Source organism: Labrus mixtus, chromosome 18 (genome assembly GCF_963584025.1).
Source record: "Labrus mixtus chromosome 18, fLabMix1.1, whole genome shotgun sequence".
NCBI classification, from domain to species: domain Eukaryota; kingdom Metazoa; phylum Chordata; class Actinopteri; order Labriformes; family Labridae; genus Labrus; species Labrus mixtus.
Window position 1 is genome coordinate 24368025 of NC_083629.1, and position 16016 is coordinate 24384040.

At 42.0% G+C, this 16016-nt stretch overlaps 1 protein-coding gene across 1 annotated transcript in view; it reads right to left on the reverse strand.

Annotated features, from left to right (window-relative positions):
• gfra4a (GDNF family receptor alpha 4a) overlaps positions 1-16016 on the reverse strand; it is a 170432-nt gene that overhangs the window by 34448 nt on the left and 119968 nt on the right. The window contains exons 2-3 of the mRNA XM_061062780.1: positions 8792-9073; positions 4788-4868 (exon numbers count right to left, since the gene is read on the reverse strand). Of these exons, the coding sequence (XP_060918763.1) occupies positions 4788-4868; positions 8792-9073 (363 nt within the window). The remainder of the gene's footprint in view (positions 1-4787; positions 4869-8791; positions 9074-16016) is intronic.

Here is a 16016-nt window from a genome sequence, read left to right on the forward strand (position 1 = left end):
TTGTGCATGAGTAGAACCTTCCACAATCTAAAGCTAGCACACTAATGCTAGCTGCACAAGAATGACAGAGGAAAGCTAGCTGAATAACGAGGGGGTCAGCCCTATGTTCCCACATTTATAAGATTTTTCTGGAAAGTGACTCCAAGCATCCCAGGAGCATCCCCCTCTCTATGCCAACTCGGCTTTCCAGAGGTATTGATGCACTGCAAGCTACGGTTTGCGCCAAGTTGCTGCACTTCATTCGACTGATCTGGAAGGAAGCTAGTCAATGCGAGGCCTCTGTGCTACTTAGTTTAGTTTGTTTATTTAAAAGGACAATGTGCACTTACATTAAATGTTTGCAAAAAACAAAGAGATGGACGCATCAGATTTAGCTAAAAGCTAAATTCCATCTGTAGTCCATTGCTACTGGATAATAGGTTGGGGGTAATTGGGTACCAAATTGGGAGAAAAGGGGATAAAGGAACTGTGGGAACATAGGGCAGTGGGAACATGCTCCCAATACAATAAGCAATGCATATCCCTCTTAAGTCTCTCTTTTGGACTTTTTCTTACTTTCATAGTCCAGCTCACAGTAGCTTAAATCTCCAAAGATGCTCTAAAGACCCAAAGCAAAGAAAACTGTTGGCATTTGCTTCAGTCAAGATGCATGAAGTAGAAAACAGGAACAACTATTTGTACCACTTTCAGAGCTGATAATGCAGTAAAAGTGACTTTCTCTGTGCAGAAAATGGAGAGGCACTTTCTTAATACCACTGATTAATTAATTAATTAGTTAAAGTTGACTTACTCTGTTTAAATACTCTTAAGATTATGATGAGCTGTGGCTCCAGCTCGGGTCGTTGTAAAGGGGTCATTACCCCGTTTGAGGGAGAGATGCTAGAAGGTGCTGAAAAACATCCATTAATCACGTCTTTCTTTGTTTTGGCAGTCCGCTTTTTTTGAGATGCATGGCATGGATGTCAACTTTGACCTCCAGTGGAGTTGCTGGAGGGAAATTTACGAGGAGGCTGTACAGTGCAGGTCTGGTGCCGCCGTAATTCAAAGCAGCCTAAATCGAGCGCTGGCGTTTTAACAAGCGGTTTATGTATGAGGTCACAAAAACATATGATCAAGCCGCTGAAGAGGACATCCATTAAATCTGAATACTTGAGTTTTTTCCCATTGATTTTGCATACATTAAACATATACGCATATCATTACACCTACACCTATAATGCATGACCCCAATCTATGCAGTTTGGACTTATTTCTGCAGCTTCTGTCATTGTTCTATAGCATCACATCGGCTATGTCAATATGCTAAAGAGGACAAGGGAACAATGCTGGAAAAGAAGTCTGAAGGGGTAAATCCTCCAATCCCTATGACCACATGGGTCCTTTGTTCCTATCCCAATCTAATCTAAATAATGAACCAGGGGACCTTGGTTTCAGAATTCAATCTACCGCGTTCTTCCTTTGTCTTTTATTTGCAATTAAGATCGGCTCTAAAGGCTAACAGAGTCCCATTACAAAGTCCCATTAAACCACACCCCCTTCATAAAATTCAACACAACACAAGAAGCACAAAAAAGGTTTAGTGTCCAAACTTCATCGGTTTAAGTTGACCTGTGCGTACAGACGCCTGACACCTGACCTCGACCCAGCTTACTCAATGAGGTTGCTGACCCTGTGTGTGGTCTGTGATGTTGTTTTTTTCAGACATGTTCTGGGCAAGCTCTCCAGTGGTCAGACTCTGGGGATCGGTTGCCTCCAATCGATTTGAGATATTTAAGATGATTGTACCTCATTTGCTCGTCAGGCTGGAGATATAAACTTGATTTTAGCCAGCGTGAGTGTGCTCATGACGACTGCCCGGACTCCCCTGCCTCTGTTTGGTATGCATCAGGCTGTGAGTGTGCACAGTCTACAAACATTTAAGCAACTTAGATGCAAGACACAGTATGAGCATGAACATGAACAGTGTGGAAACCTACAGAACCAAATGGAAACAAGTTTGGTGTTTAGGGTTCAACGAGTGACCCTGTAAACTTCTGGCTTTAGTGAGTACAAAACCATCAGAATCAATACAAATGATTGTTAGACCTTAGATATCAGAGTACATGTTGGAATCATTTGTTCACTCTGTTTCATTGTTCAGAGTTTGGCCCGTCCCCTCGTCTCTTAAAGAAAACCTCTCAGGAGGATTATGATTGTACATCCTGAACATAACCTGACTTCACCTCTAAAGCTATCGTGCAAACTGTCTCCTGAACTCCCCTCATACAAGCCTTCACCATTACCTCTCTTGTCCCTTTGGTATAAAAACAATGTCACTTTCTCATGCTCTAGGCTTCAAATCATACAATTATTTATTTGACAATAGTGTCTCTTTGCCATTAAGACTTGCCAACATACAAAACTACCTCCTGCAACTTTGACATCACAAGGACACCTGATCCCTTGACAAATGAAATAAACATCACAGTTTATCCCGTTTTAGAAAGTCAGTCACAGTGAGCTCCGACTCGTTTCCTCCTGAGCAGCTGCAGCTCATACAGACTTACACAACACCTGACGGCTCCCTAAAACAAACTGAGCTATACATAGAACAACTCCTCAGTGGTAAGTTAAAGCAGCTTCAAACGGGTACCTAAAACAGACATTTCACCATGTTGTTTTAACACAAAAATGTGTCCCTAGTCTGTCTACAAACCCCCCAACGATGAGAAAAGTCCATCCTCTCCGTCTTCTGCCTGCTCCACTTTTCAGAAAATGTGTGCTCAAACAGGCCGTTTGGAGCTCCCTTCATGACATCACAAAGGGCAGTAGCCCCTCCCCCAGGTGGGTGACACTCCCACAGCTAGGTGTTTGTTCTGCCCTCTGAGTCTGCCTTCTCACCATAAACAATAGGACATGTAGCGAGAAAGCCCGAGACCCACAAGCCCTTCAACACTGAAGCTTCAGTGTTTATCCAGCTCTGCATGGGTCTGTAAACCTTTCTGCGTTCTAACCTCTCTCCATTTTTCAAAAGCATCTCCAATATTAATCCTAGTGAAGTGTCTTAAATATCTAGGACAGAGATATTATACTGCTCTTTAAGTTGTATACTGCACACATCTGGAAATAATTTGTATCTGATAAGAGGAGTCCCCTTCAGTTGAATGTTTGCTCAGAGGTGTTGTTGGCAGGATGAGTGATGAGTTGCCAGGGAATGCCTAAATCTAAGATAGGATCCCCCACAGTGGAAGGTAAACAAAGGGACCTATGGGTCCAGAGAGATACCCAAGAACAAGAAACAGATGTCCTCATGTGTCCTGTGACATTATGTATAAATAGCACTCTCAATGTATGTTCGAGAGAGATCATTATTGGCTTCTTGACTCTCCTGGGCAAACGTGTTCAGTGATTCTGCAACTTGTTAATAAATAATTCTGTTTAAAAGCAAGTCAGTCTCAACGGCGAATTTCTTTATCATCAAACATATCATTAACAACGGAAATCCACATCACTAGTTTGAGCACGTTTCTGCTCGTGGAGCTTATTAGAAACATGCAGAGGCTTTTTAGGTCGGGTACAATCACTTCTATCTGAACCACTTCTCCTGCCCGCTTCCATCGCTGCAACACCTGTTGACCTGATAACTGCTCTCATATCTGGCAAACAGAGGGGTGTCCAAAACGGCCTTGTGTGTGTGTGTGTGTGGGGGGGGGGGGGTCGCCTTAAAAGCGCCTACCTTCTCTGGTCCAAACAAATCCAGAGCATTCAGGAGCAGAATCTAAAGTTAGAAGGAGGACATACTGGCTGCTGCATTGTTGTCAGAGAAGCCAGCACTTGAACATGTTTCCTTAATGTCTGGGATCGGCTCCAGTCCACGGGAAACAACGGTAAAGATAATGGATGGATGGATGATTATGTTGTCTAACCACACATCTGAGTAAAGTCTGTTCATCTGGGCCCAACTTTCTCAGCTGCTCTGTGTCGCATTTAAATGTCTAAATGAAGCAGTATCGTCCCGTTAAGCTGTCATTATCCACTCTCTAAACTTTTTTCGGTGCGCGTGTTTAGGACATTCATCATTATGCTGTATGAAATGCATGAATGCCTTCCATACTAATCACTTCATTTAAGTCATTATTTAAGTTTCACAGTCCCTCCATCTCAGCATCACTCATCCAGAGCATAATTGCAGTCGCAGAAAACAAAACACTTGACTTTCTGTCCTCTCCAGTGAAAGAAAAAAAAAAGTTACTGCTCATTTGTGTGCAGCCTCTCCCTTTCCCAAACCTTCAACGAGAGAAAAAAAAAATCTGTGCTGTTTGAGTAAACAAACCGGAGCTGTCTGTCTTCCATTTTCTTTCTGCTCCTTCTCACCCCTTGCAATGCCTATTTCCTCTGTTTCTTTTCTGTTCTTCTAAATCTTTGCTTCTCTCCCTCCTTGGTTTTGTGGCTTCCAGCTGCATTAGAGTAAATAGGTAATTAATCTGTGCCTCCGGGGCTAACAGCAGCACATACCAGCCCTGCGGCTTGCCCACAGGCTCTTAGGCAAGACAGAAGCAAAGTGTGGGTTTGTTACACATCAAATGCTTGCAAACACACCTGCATATAACCACCACCGTCAAAATAACTCACAATGACATCTCCATTTGCTCTTTCTTTGGGACCCGTTTAGTTTGTGTGAAAGAAAAAAAAAAAGAAAATAAATGTGTTTGATTATGTAAATAATACTCTCCCCTCCTTCGCTCTGTTAGAGAAAGTGAACGCAGAAGCAGAGAAACACGAGTCGCGGTGGCAGCTCGCCCACTCACCCGCAGCGATGGAGGCCAGACGAACGTAGTCAGAGCCCCTCTCTTCTGGTTCGTAGGGGTAGCTCTCCACCAGGCTGAGTCCTGCCAAAAAGAAGAGAGAGAGAGAGAGGGATTAGTCTCGTTGTCATGACGACACAAAATAAACGTTGCTCTTTTTCTTGCAGGGAGAAATCGTCTTTTTCATTGTAAGACTCAAACCCTCCGTCTGGCCCTGGACTTGTTCAACTTCTCCATTGTTTGTGATTTATTTTGAGCCGTGCAAAGCAGACTGAGACCAGTACACAATTTGCTCTAATACTAATACTTAACTGGATAAAATGGTTTTCATTGAGACTTTTGTGTAATATTCTGTATGTGAAACATCTCTACTGATCAATGCTACGCTTCAGTACATATTTTTCTCATAGTCCACTGCACAGCTCCTACTGGGCACCTTTTGTACAGTTTGTGTTTTATTTTTTATTTTAATTTTTTACATTTTTAAATTCTATTTTATATATTGCAATATCTTCTTATTCTGTATTATTTAAGTTGTTGTTAGTTCTGCTTTATTTCCTTGTTAATTGTTTAGCACCAATAAGTCAAATTCCTTGTATGTGTAAATGTACTTGGTAATAAACCTCGATTCTGATTCTGATTCTGATTCTGATATTGGTTTGTTTCATCAATCACCTGAGCCTTCTTGTTCATAACTTGTTTCTTTAAAACTCTGAGCATTGCATATATAATCTTGTTTAGCCAATACTCTGCACTTTTTTTTTTTTTTACACTTTTTCTATATATATTCTATAATTCATTCTGCTAAACCGTGTACAAGAGAGACTGCATCAACCAAATTTCCCCCTGACTCTGATTCTGATGTACTGAACAAGCGGAAAACCTCCGGTGTTGAAAAAAGAAGCCAATGCAAAAGTGTAAAAACCCTGCGGTTCATCGAGTGTCCACTAGAGGCTGGCTGCAGAAGCACAGGAAGTCACATACACACCCATTCTAAAAAGCCTGTTTTTACAGCAGAGATTAACATGTTTACATCCTGGTTCAAAAAACCAAACAGGTGTGATTAGCTCATGTCTCGATGGACACACACTGTACGGGGGGGTGAATGTTTTGATGACTCATCAGTTTTGATTTGATGAAGGATAAGAGTTATTCACAATAAGGCGTGTAGCTGACATGATTGACAGGTGGGCGCGGTGTAACGGTTTGTCAGGAGGTTTAAAACCCGCCTCAGCTCCAGCTCTCAGCCTGTCGTTAGGTTGACTGAAAGTTAAGCCGAGACAACATTTCCATTAACGGAGACCGCCATCGATGGGACCCCCTGCAGAGACAGATGGGTGATGTCACTCAGGTTTCAAACATTAATATTTACAGTCTTTGGTCCTGAACTATCAATATGAGCTAATGTATACATTTGAAAGGCGTAATCCAAACCCCTCATGCATGGTTGGATTGACATGTCTGGGGAAGAATCTGATGTGCCCTCTCAGGTGGGGGGGGGGGGGGGGGGGGGGTGGTCATGACAGTCAACAATGACAGGCCCGCACCTTAATGCGCCTGTGAAAACTGTTCTTAGATCCGACTGAAATGGATAAATTTAGTTTAGAAAACCATTTGACAGTGACACTCGGGCAACAATGAGGGATTTTGGGGGGGGGGGGGGGGGGGGGTGTCTGAAGCCCCAGGGAAATTTCCCACTTGGTTATCAAGCCTTAACTAGAAACAAAGAGAGGAGAAAGTACAATCACACCACAGCAACAGAAGAAAGTCACATGAGGTTAAAAAAAACAATTAGCTTCCTTTTTTTAGTTATAAAACCAAACCAAGCAGCAATCAGTGTTTCTCTGTGCATGTTCTCAAAGCAGCGTGAGGTTTCCTGAAGGAGCTGTATAGACGCTGGGCCCAAACTGCAGCATGCATTGATTGATTCAAATGCAGCTTGATTAATGTAAGGAAATGACTAACGTAGAGAATGAAGTTGTAGTTTATACCAAACCATTTCATCGTCAAACGTTGCTTTGTTTCATTCAACTCTTAGCAGGGCACGACCGAGTGCTGTCCTTCCTATTGTTGTTGCAGGATTTGCAGATTTTGAGCCACTGCTGTACTTGATACAGCAGTGGCTCAAAGTCAAACTTAATAGATATTTTGTATTTTCCAATAAATGTAAAAACCAAGAGAGTCCAACCTACATTTAAGAAAAAAAAATCCAGTACCATGACAGCTGGAACTGTTTGAAGTCTGTGTATTAATTCAAAAATTATTTATTTCTTAACATGTAATAATAATTAGTGAATTTCATCCACCCAAATAAGACAAACTGATCAACAACTCAAAGGAGTGAAACATTTATAAATGACAGCAAGTTAAATGTAGCCTGTGACAAGCTCACAATCAAATGAATATGATATGACAAATTGAGGGGAAAGAGCTGATAATGACACATACATTTTGAAGTGTATCAGCTCTCAGGGGCCCCCTACTGGCCTGGGGCCCCAAGCAGTTGCTTAGTTTTCCGGTTGACAAACATCGCCTATGAAGGCATTGAAGGTTTAAGACAAAGCTGTGTTTTAAGAGCATGAAACTGGTCATAATGACATGTTTGGATATACTGTAGATGAAATGACACCACAGACTGTAAATAAGAAGAAGTCTTCGGAGAGTCAGTAGTATGAAGACATCTGAATGATTCAACCAGAGGGGTAAATGACTGTGTGACTACTTCTTACTGGATTTCAACCAATCAATCTAACAATCTTTATTTATCGAGTCACTGATGGGAAAAACCCTCATTTTACTAAGATATCGAGTTCACTAACGGTTTACATAAAATTGTTGTTGTCCTGGTGACTAGATCCAAATCTTTGATAAACCTGTGTTTTTAAAGGTGCTATATAAATAAAGTTATTATTATTATTAAATTATAGACTGTAGACAACATGGATGTAGTCTCTGTGATGTCACCCATTGGTTCCTGAATGGGAGTTGTATGTAACTAACTCGACCTCACTTTTGGTCAGTCAAGTATTGGCAAACTAGCTACACACCCGCCTGTCAGTCAACCCAGCCACGCCCCCTAATTATGCAAGTGTGCGGAAAAACCTTTAAACAGATGAGAAATAAGAAATGAAACCCATACATTTGGATACCAATAAAAAACTGAGCTACTGATACCAAAAGTGTCCTTTGAACCCGGCTGTAAATATGTTTAATTCTGGTGTAAAATTCTTTGCTTTCGCAGGCAGCCTCAAGTGGACACTTGAGGAACTGCAGATTTTTTTCACATCTACTTTTATTTCATTTTTTAACACCAGTAAATATTTATTTGGCTTCAAATCACCAAATCAGTCTTCTCAGTCTGGATGAACATAAAGGTTCTGTGGTTGACAAGTCTTGGTTAAAAAAAAGCCTTCAACTTAATTTTACCCGTCTTAAAGGAGTGTCTGCTGCGGTGTGTTTTCCAGACTTTCTTATTTAGGTGTTAAAACAGTTGAGTCTAGCTGCTTTGTGTTTATGAAGGTTCAATGCACACTCACTCCAAAGTGGAAACGATTACAACTGAAGCATGAAATCAGACATTTGAGCTTCAGTGTTTGTTTTTATCAGTTCATTATCGCCTTGTCATCTCTTTTACAGCTGCACTTGACTTACACGGAACATTTTCTCAAGCTTGTTCTCTCTTTTTTTTTTTAGGTGTTTTTGGAATTCAACAGAACATGAGAAATGCTGAAATTGGAATCTGAATGTTCCACAAAAACAGAATTCAGTGTCGAGGATGTAAAGCATGTGAAAAAAGCAACAAAGGTGATCAAATACAGTGAGTGTGGGCAGAACAAAAGGAGCTAAAGCCCCGCTCTTTTCTCTTAAGCTTGGAGTTTACTGTTAATCTTGCGAAGGTGGAAGGATAATTCATGTGTAACGGGCGGCACACTCTTGATAATCCCAGTGTCGTACTGTACCCGCTCCCACCACCTCCTCCTTCTGAGAACCTTTAGATTGCTTCTCACCGTGCAGCACCGACTGATGCAGGCTCCAGTAGATACTCAGGCAGTTCTTCTCCTTCTTCATGCCTCGTTTACACTGGCAGCCGTGCAGAGGGGTGGACAGCAGCGCCGTCATGGCGTTCTCGCACTGGTTTCGCGCCCCGGGCCCCAGCTTCACGCTGCCGTCCCCCGCCACACACTGCCTGAGGGTGCGCAGTCGCGGGCTGCAGGTGTCGTCGCTGGAGCAGGTGTCTCCGGCTCGCAGGCAGTCTCTCCCGCCCGCAGAGAGAGCCACATGTGGAACTCCTGCGAGAAAAGACAAGACAGAGGGCAGGTCAGTGTCACGGCGTGGTCGACCCATGACGAGCTCATAGCAGGTCGCCAGTCGATGCTTTTTTTATTTCTAGACTTGTTCAGAGAAACTTTCAAGAGGCTGCTAACACAAAAAAACACCCTTGGATTATAAAACCAATTTAGTGAACTCTTGAAACCCAAAGAAAGAATAAGACAATCTGCTGGTTTGTGAGTTTCGGGAACATGCCCAAAGAAGCAACACAAAGGAAACAAACAAAAAGATTTAAGCTTTGGAGAAACTTACTTTGCTATTCACTCTTGCTAATTACCTCTTTATTATATTTTTTTCACCATTTTGTGGTGCTCCAGTCTCCCATCATATAATTGAAAGGGGGAATGAATCCTTCCAAAGAACCAGGATTTCTCTAAAGAAAATATTATGGGAACTAAATAAACAACGCATAAAAAGTAAGGAAATTTGTGTTTGGTAGATTATTTCTTTGTTGTAACAATGCTTCTTGGCAATAAATCTTATACCGTTGGAAAGCCTGTTTATTTCCATTTTAATTGGTGCCACATTTGTAAGGAACATGCATTTGTGGGATGAGCAGCAGAGCCGAGTATGTGGGATGTGCCGATGAAAAACTCTTGCCAATGCCAAACAGCTTATTCTGCTGTTGACTCTTTTTTTGAGATTTCTGATTGATGGTGTCAACAACACGTGCACTTGAACCCTGAACATGTGGAGGAACATTATACAAATGTCCTTACTTTTTTGTGAGATGTTTATATTTGGTTAAAATTCCTAAAAATATTTCAAGCAATTTGAGGAACAAAAAGCCCGCCTGACACAAAACCAATGGATAGTGAAGGTTGAGCAAAGAAAACAGACTTTATGTCTTGAGATAACAAAAAGCAAAACTGGAAAGTAGAATTTGAAAAAAGAGCTTTGTATGGTTAGGACACAATGATTAATGAAGAAAAACTCCATGTAGGTTTCAAATGCAGTTTCTTTCCCAAAATCACAGACGTTAGTTTTACAGAATTGTATTGCATTCACATAAGAAAATATGAACCTGACGTTTTCCTCAGGCAACGAGAAATTTAAGAATTATGAGAAATCCTTTTATGGAAAAAACTTCAAATCTGCTCCTAAAGAAGCTGAACTCTTATCCTTAACATCATCAAAACTGAGGGGTTATCAGGGCGCTGGTGGTGCAGTGGTTAGTGCGCGCGCCCCATGTAAGGAGGCTGTAGTCCTCCGAGCGGCCGGCCCAGGTTCAAATCCCACCTGTGGCTCCCTTCCTGCATGTCATTCCCCCCTCTATATCCCTAATTTCCAACTCTATCCACTGTCCTATCTCTCCATTAAAGGCGCAAAACACCCAAAATTAAATCTTAAAAAAAAGTAAAATAAAATGAAACCCTCGTACTGAAAGAAAAGAGCCAAGTGGACGCTTGAGGAGCTGCAGTTTTTTTTGCACTTCTGCATGATTTTGATTTATTAACATTGTCGCTTGGTTACACCTTGTTTCCACATCTTAGAAACTCAATGAGATCCTCTGTGTCAGACTTGCCTAAGTCCCTTTCAGAGCTGCAGAATACAGGATTGTTTCCAGAGCAGCTCGTGTTGAATGTTGAACAAACTGAATATCTAAAAAATGTGGGACTGCTCCTTTACCCACGTCAAAACAAACCAGTGAGCTGATGTGAGATTTCATGACCCACCGAATCATCGCTGAAATAATGTAAATTGAACTGAATTTAATAATTGGATTACGTTCATACATCCCCCGTCAGAAGCGATCAAACTCGGCCAGCGATGCATCACGCCTCTTGTATTCCAGCGCTTTAAAATTATATTCATGAAGCCGGGGGGTGGGGGGGGGGGGGGGGGTGTTATTTTATTCATGAATTCATACAGTTGTCACATAGAATACATCCGACCACACTGACTGGATTTTGATGAAACTTGGGGGGGATGATGCATCTCTTCAATACATCCTGACATGTTCAGAATTAAACTGAAGTGTTTGAGCGCCAGTCAAAACAAAATGTCATACTTGTTACGGATCGGGCCCAGAGAGGTGCTGCATCATTTGGTGGGGGGGTGGGGTAGGGGGTGGGAGAGGGTGGGAGAGGGTGCTTGTTCACCGCCTTCATGTGGCATTCATAACATGCAGCCTGTTTTCCCCTGAGGACAGTAAATGCTTGTTTATTCCCAGCTGACTGAGAGCTCAGAGACTCAACTTAAAAACGATGTGGTGCTTATTAGTCCGTTCACTTCTCTGGGTAAGGTCAACACACATACCAGGGGTGACCCTCGAATCTTCAACGATTTGTTTGAAAGAGCCTCAGTCGAGTGCCGATCTCACAGTCGAACACCGCTTATGACACAAGCATCTTTCCATTTCAGCCATAAGTGTGTGCATGAAGAAATCACCCCGAGCAGCATATCCACTTGGCCAGGACAGAACAGTGGCATGCACCTCCTTTCAACTCAGGCTCTCATTGGCTATTATAGGCTGGGAACATTGATGATTTGTTGATGATTAAGAATTTCCTAACAGCAGCATTATTGACCAGGCCCCATCGAAAATACATAAATCTGACCGTTTTTTATTTTAGGCTTTCAATCTGGCAGCAGTGTAAGAGGAAGGATTATCCACTGGATATATGTAAACATCTCCGGAGTGAAGTTCTGGCAAAGACTTTGCTGTTTTTAAGCGATTGTAATAAATGTGTGTGTGCTGCTTAAAGGCTTTATATACGATTTTTCACACTTAAATGTAATAGAAATCAAGTATATCCTCTGAAAATAACTCTGTGAGTCATGACTGTCTACAATGGGTGTAACACCCGAGTCCCACTGTCTGTGATGTTTTCAGAGTTTTCAGAGTCCTATCTTCACTTTGTTTACATCGCCAGGACAGCCGGCTGACTCCTCCCCTCTCGTATAAAAGTTGTTTAATTGAGGGACTAGAGAAAAGAAGAATAACATACTGTACTCACTGCTTAACTGTGTTTCTAGATCACGCTCATTTCAGGTAAATTTACATGCAGTGTGAAGATACGAGCATAATAAAGATCGCTAGCATTAGCATGCTAACACAACAATGCAGCGCAAGTTGTTTTGGTTTCATGCTGGAGCTCAAGGGCGACATCTACTGGATCAAAAAAAAATGCATATAAAGCCTTTAAGGGTTGCAGGTGCCCCCAAACTTGCATTTATTTTATAATCTCAGTTTTTCTGCAGTTGTGAGGTGATGTAAACGTGGATTGAGATTTAGAATTAACAAACCCGTGCTGCAGCTTCACAGTGTGTGAATGGTGGTCTCCAATTTGTTTGCCACCACCAATGACATGACCGAAAGCTATGAATAGTTGTTGAGACAATCCACTCAAAACAACACACTTTTTAGCCCCTGATGGTGGTACAGGAAAGGTAAGGAGTTCTTAAAAATCCTTAAGATTCTTTGTCTAGGTCTGATGTATAAATCTGTTGAATATTACGGAACATCCATCCTGAAGCTTTTGGAGATATCTCCATCTGTCCATAACGGGCTATAGACCCACCATCAGAGCCCTCCCTGGAGCGATGCTTCTAACTTGGCAAGACACCTCATACACATCATATTCTCCCAGACAGTGCAAACACACTGTGCAGCCAAACACAGAACTTTATGTGCTACTGTTGGGTGGAAAGCCCAACTTTTAAAATATAAAAATCTTTAGGCTGACTGTTGGTGAAAAATGTTAAAAAAAAAAGGATGAATGTGACATTTCCGTTTTAGGGAATGATGCAGTCTTCAGTTTGAATATTCCTCCCAGAGCTGAACATTACACGTGTTTGATAAAGAGCTGCAACAGGCAGAGACTGAATTCATATGAAACACTTTCAGAGAGTGCAGATTCAAATATTTTTTTTAGGAATCTACTTGAGGGGCAAAACGAGGGGACTGAATGTCGAGAACTTAATTACATATCTATTTTATTACTGCTGCTATTGAATGGGAACCACCCTACAGTATAAATGAGACTGATTAGTTTAAACAAGGGAGAAGAATTGGTTATCTAGTGCTTGACAGATTCCCAGACAGCATGTCTACAGTGCATCATTGACTACTTTGTGAGACTCCTCGTGTTTAATTAAATAATTAAAATCTTAATCAAATTGGACTCCTTATCGCAGCTCGACCAAGTCATCAGGAGCAAAAGCAATAACCAGTTAAAGGCAGAAGCATGCTAATGTTCCACCTGCAGATTCACAAAGCTGTAACCTGGTTTTGATACTTTTTTTAAAGGAGCAGTATGTAACTCTGACCCCTAGTGTTTAAAATGGGTACTACAGTCCAAATTCTAAACATCATAGAGAGCTGTCTCCCCCCCCCCCCCCCCCTCCTCTCTAGAGTGGATGCTCACACAGGTCACCATGTGGTGGACTCTGAAGCTTCAGTGTTTATCCAGCTCTGCATGGGTCTGTAAACCTTTCTGTGTTCTAACCTCTCTCCATTTTTCAAAAGCATCTCCAATATTGATCCTAGTTTGAGCACGTTTCTGCTCGTGGAGCTTATTAGAAACATGCAGAGGCTTTTTAGGTCGGGTACAATCACTTCTATCTGAACCACTTCTCTTGCCCGCTTCCATCGCTGCAACACCTGTTGGTTTGACCTGATAACTGCTCTCAATCTGACAAACCGAGGGGCGTCCAAAACGGCTGTGTGGGGTGCCTTGAAACCGCCTACCTTATCTGGTCCAAACAAATCCAGAGTTTGCTTATTGATAGTAAGTTAGGAAGCTGTTGTACATGAATTATGATCTTAATATGCTTTGCTTAGTCTGGCCCTTATAAGACAGAAGTAAGGATAAGGCTACTATCTGGGATACTTAAGTCCAGGTCAACATACTCAATGAGTTCTACATCCTTAAACAGAGTAACTGTCTACAATTCTACAATTCACTTAGCAGACGCTTTCATCCAAAGCGACGTACATCAGAGAGTAAGAACAACACAAGCAAGGATCTAGAAAAAAAGGGAACAATGTCAGTAAGAGCAAACGATCAGCTTTGAGTCTGATTGGACACACAGGTGCTGACAGGAAGTGACCAGAGGCAAAGCACAACATTGAGGGCAGTTCTTGAGAGCTCTAATCAGTATAGAAACCATCTTATAAGTCGTCGTTATCAAACAAAAACCATCGTCATTACCATCATCATCATCAATAATATGGAGACCATCATCATTAAGTTAGTAGGTATTCATGAAAGAGCTGGGTCTTTAGCTTTTTCTTAAAGGTGCAGAGGGACTCTGCAGATCACATGGAGTTTGGAAGTTCAATCTACCACCGGGGGGCGACAGAGTCCTCGGGTTTTCCTCCAGAGAAAACCAGATACAAAATAAAAAGGTACAGGATGTCTGAGGTAAGTCTGAAACCTTAGATGCTTTTTGCCCATGAAGAAAACTTCTTAACCTTTCTAAAGAGTCGCCTAATCTAGAGGCAAGCTGTCAATAAAAAAAAATCTTTGCAGGAAAGCAAATCTTGTTGCTGTGTGTTCAGGATGTTTGTGGATGGTATTTAGAGAAAGCAACTGCCACTCAGGTGAAGAGCTCATCTTCTCCCAGTTTCTGACAGGCAGCACTTAGTGTGCCAAAAAAAACCCAAACATGTCCCCCCCTCTACAAGTCACTTATTCCATCACAGAGCTCTGAAATCAGATTGAGTTTGTGTGAAGCAAAAGGAGGGGGAGAAAAAAACTGCAGGGTGAGATAATGTCATTCGTTCTCGATGCAAATCAGCTCCACTTGTTGAGTTTCTCTCGGATCAAGTGACGCTGTGTTGGAAGAAGAAGAAGAAGAAAAAAAAAAGAAAAGCGGAGGAATCAGCCTTGTGTCAAGATACTTCACTTGCTTGGCGAAAACTCTTAAAAATGCTCATTTGCATTGGAAATACATGATATTTCTCTCTCAGCCCGTGGTAGTTATCTCCGCTCGGGTTTTTTAAACAATATTTAAACATATTCAGAGTGATTTTCTTCTAGCTGCTCTTATGCAGCTGTGTGGGAGTGCAGGTGGGAACGGGGTCTGTGGGTGGTGCAGTGTGGGTGTTCTTGATATGAAAGGTGAAGCAGAGAAGAAACCTCAAGTAAAGGTTTTCGCTTCGGCTTCAGGCGGAGGAAGAAAATAAACCCCCCCCCGGTGAGCAGAAACAAATCTTATTACATTGCAAACTAATCCAGCGTGCGGGAGAGAGAGGTTTTGATTTTTGTCGGAGAAATTAAGCAAGATGAGGGAGAGACATAGCTTTATGCCTGGAAACAGAGCCGCAGCACACCAGCAGTTCAAAGAGAGACAGTCAAAACCAATTAGGAGAAATCAGTCGGCTTGTCATTCAAATTCGTTCCATCCTAAAATGCCTCCCCTGTTCATCCCACTGAGGTAAATAATCTCTCTCTCCCTCTTTGTTTCGTCTCTGCTCGCGTCCTCCTCTTCACTTATCTCTCCCGCCTCCTTCTCCTCTCTCTCTCCTCCGTCTTATTCTCTCATCCCTCACAAGCACACACCTGGTTATGTTCAAGGAGCACATACTGAAATTAAAGAGATGTTTTCAAGGAAACCGGTTGCCTGAAAGCACAAAAATTCACTTTCCATTCCCCCGGATCTCAGGCAGTGCAGGCTTCATTCTCACTGGGGATAAAACACAACAAATGTGCAATGTTTGCTTTTTTTTTTTTACTAAATCTTCACTTGAGAGTCTCTCTTTCGATATTGAGTATATATAAATTCAATTCCAAGAGGCTGCTTTAACAACAATCCCTCACAACAGACACAAAACATCTACCTGTATAATCCTCTCCCTGTCCCCGCTCAGTTATCTACTTAAAGGAAACAGGTGTGTGGACGGGAGGGGGGGCTCAGGAGAACTCACCTCATCAGTCGCCTCCTCACGTCTCTCTG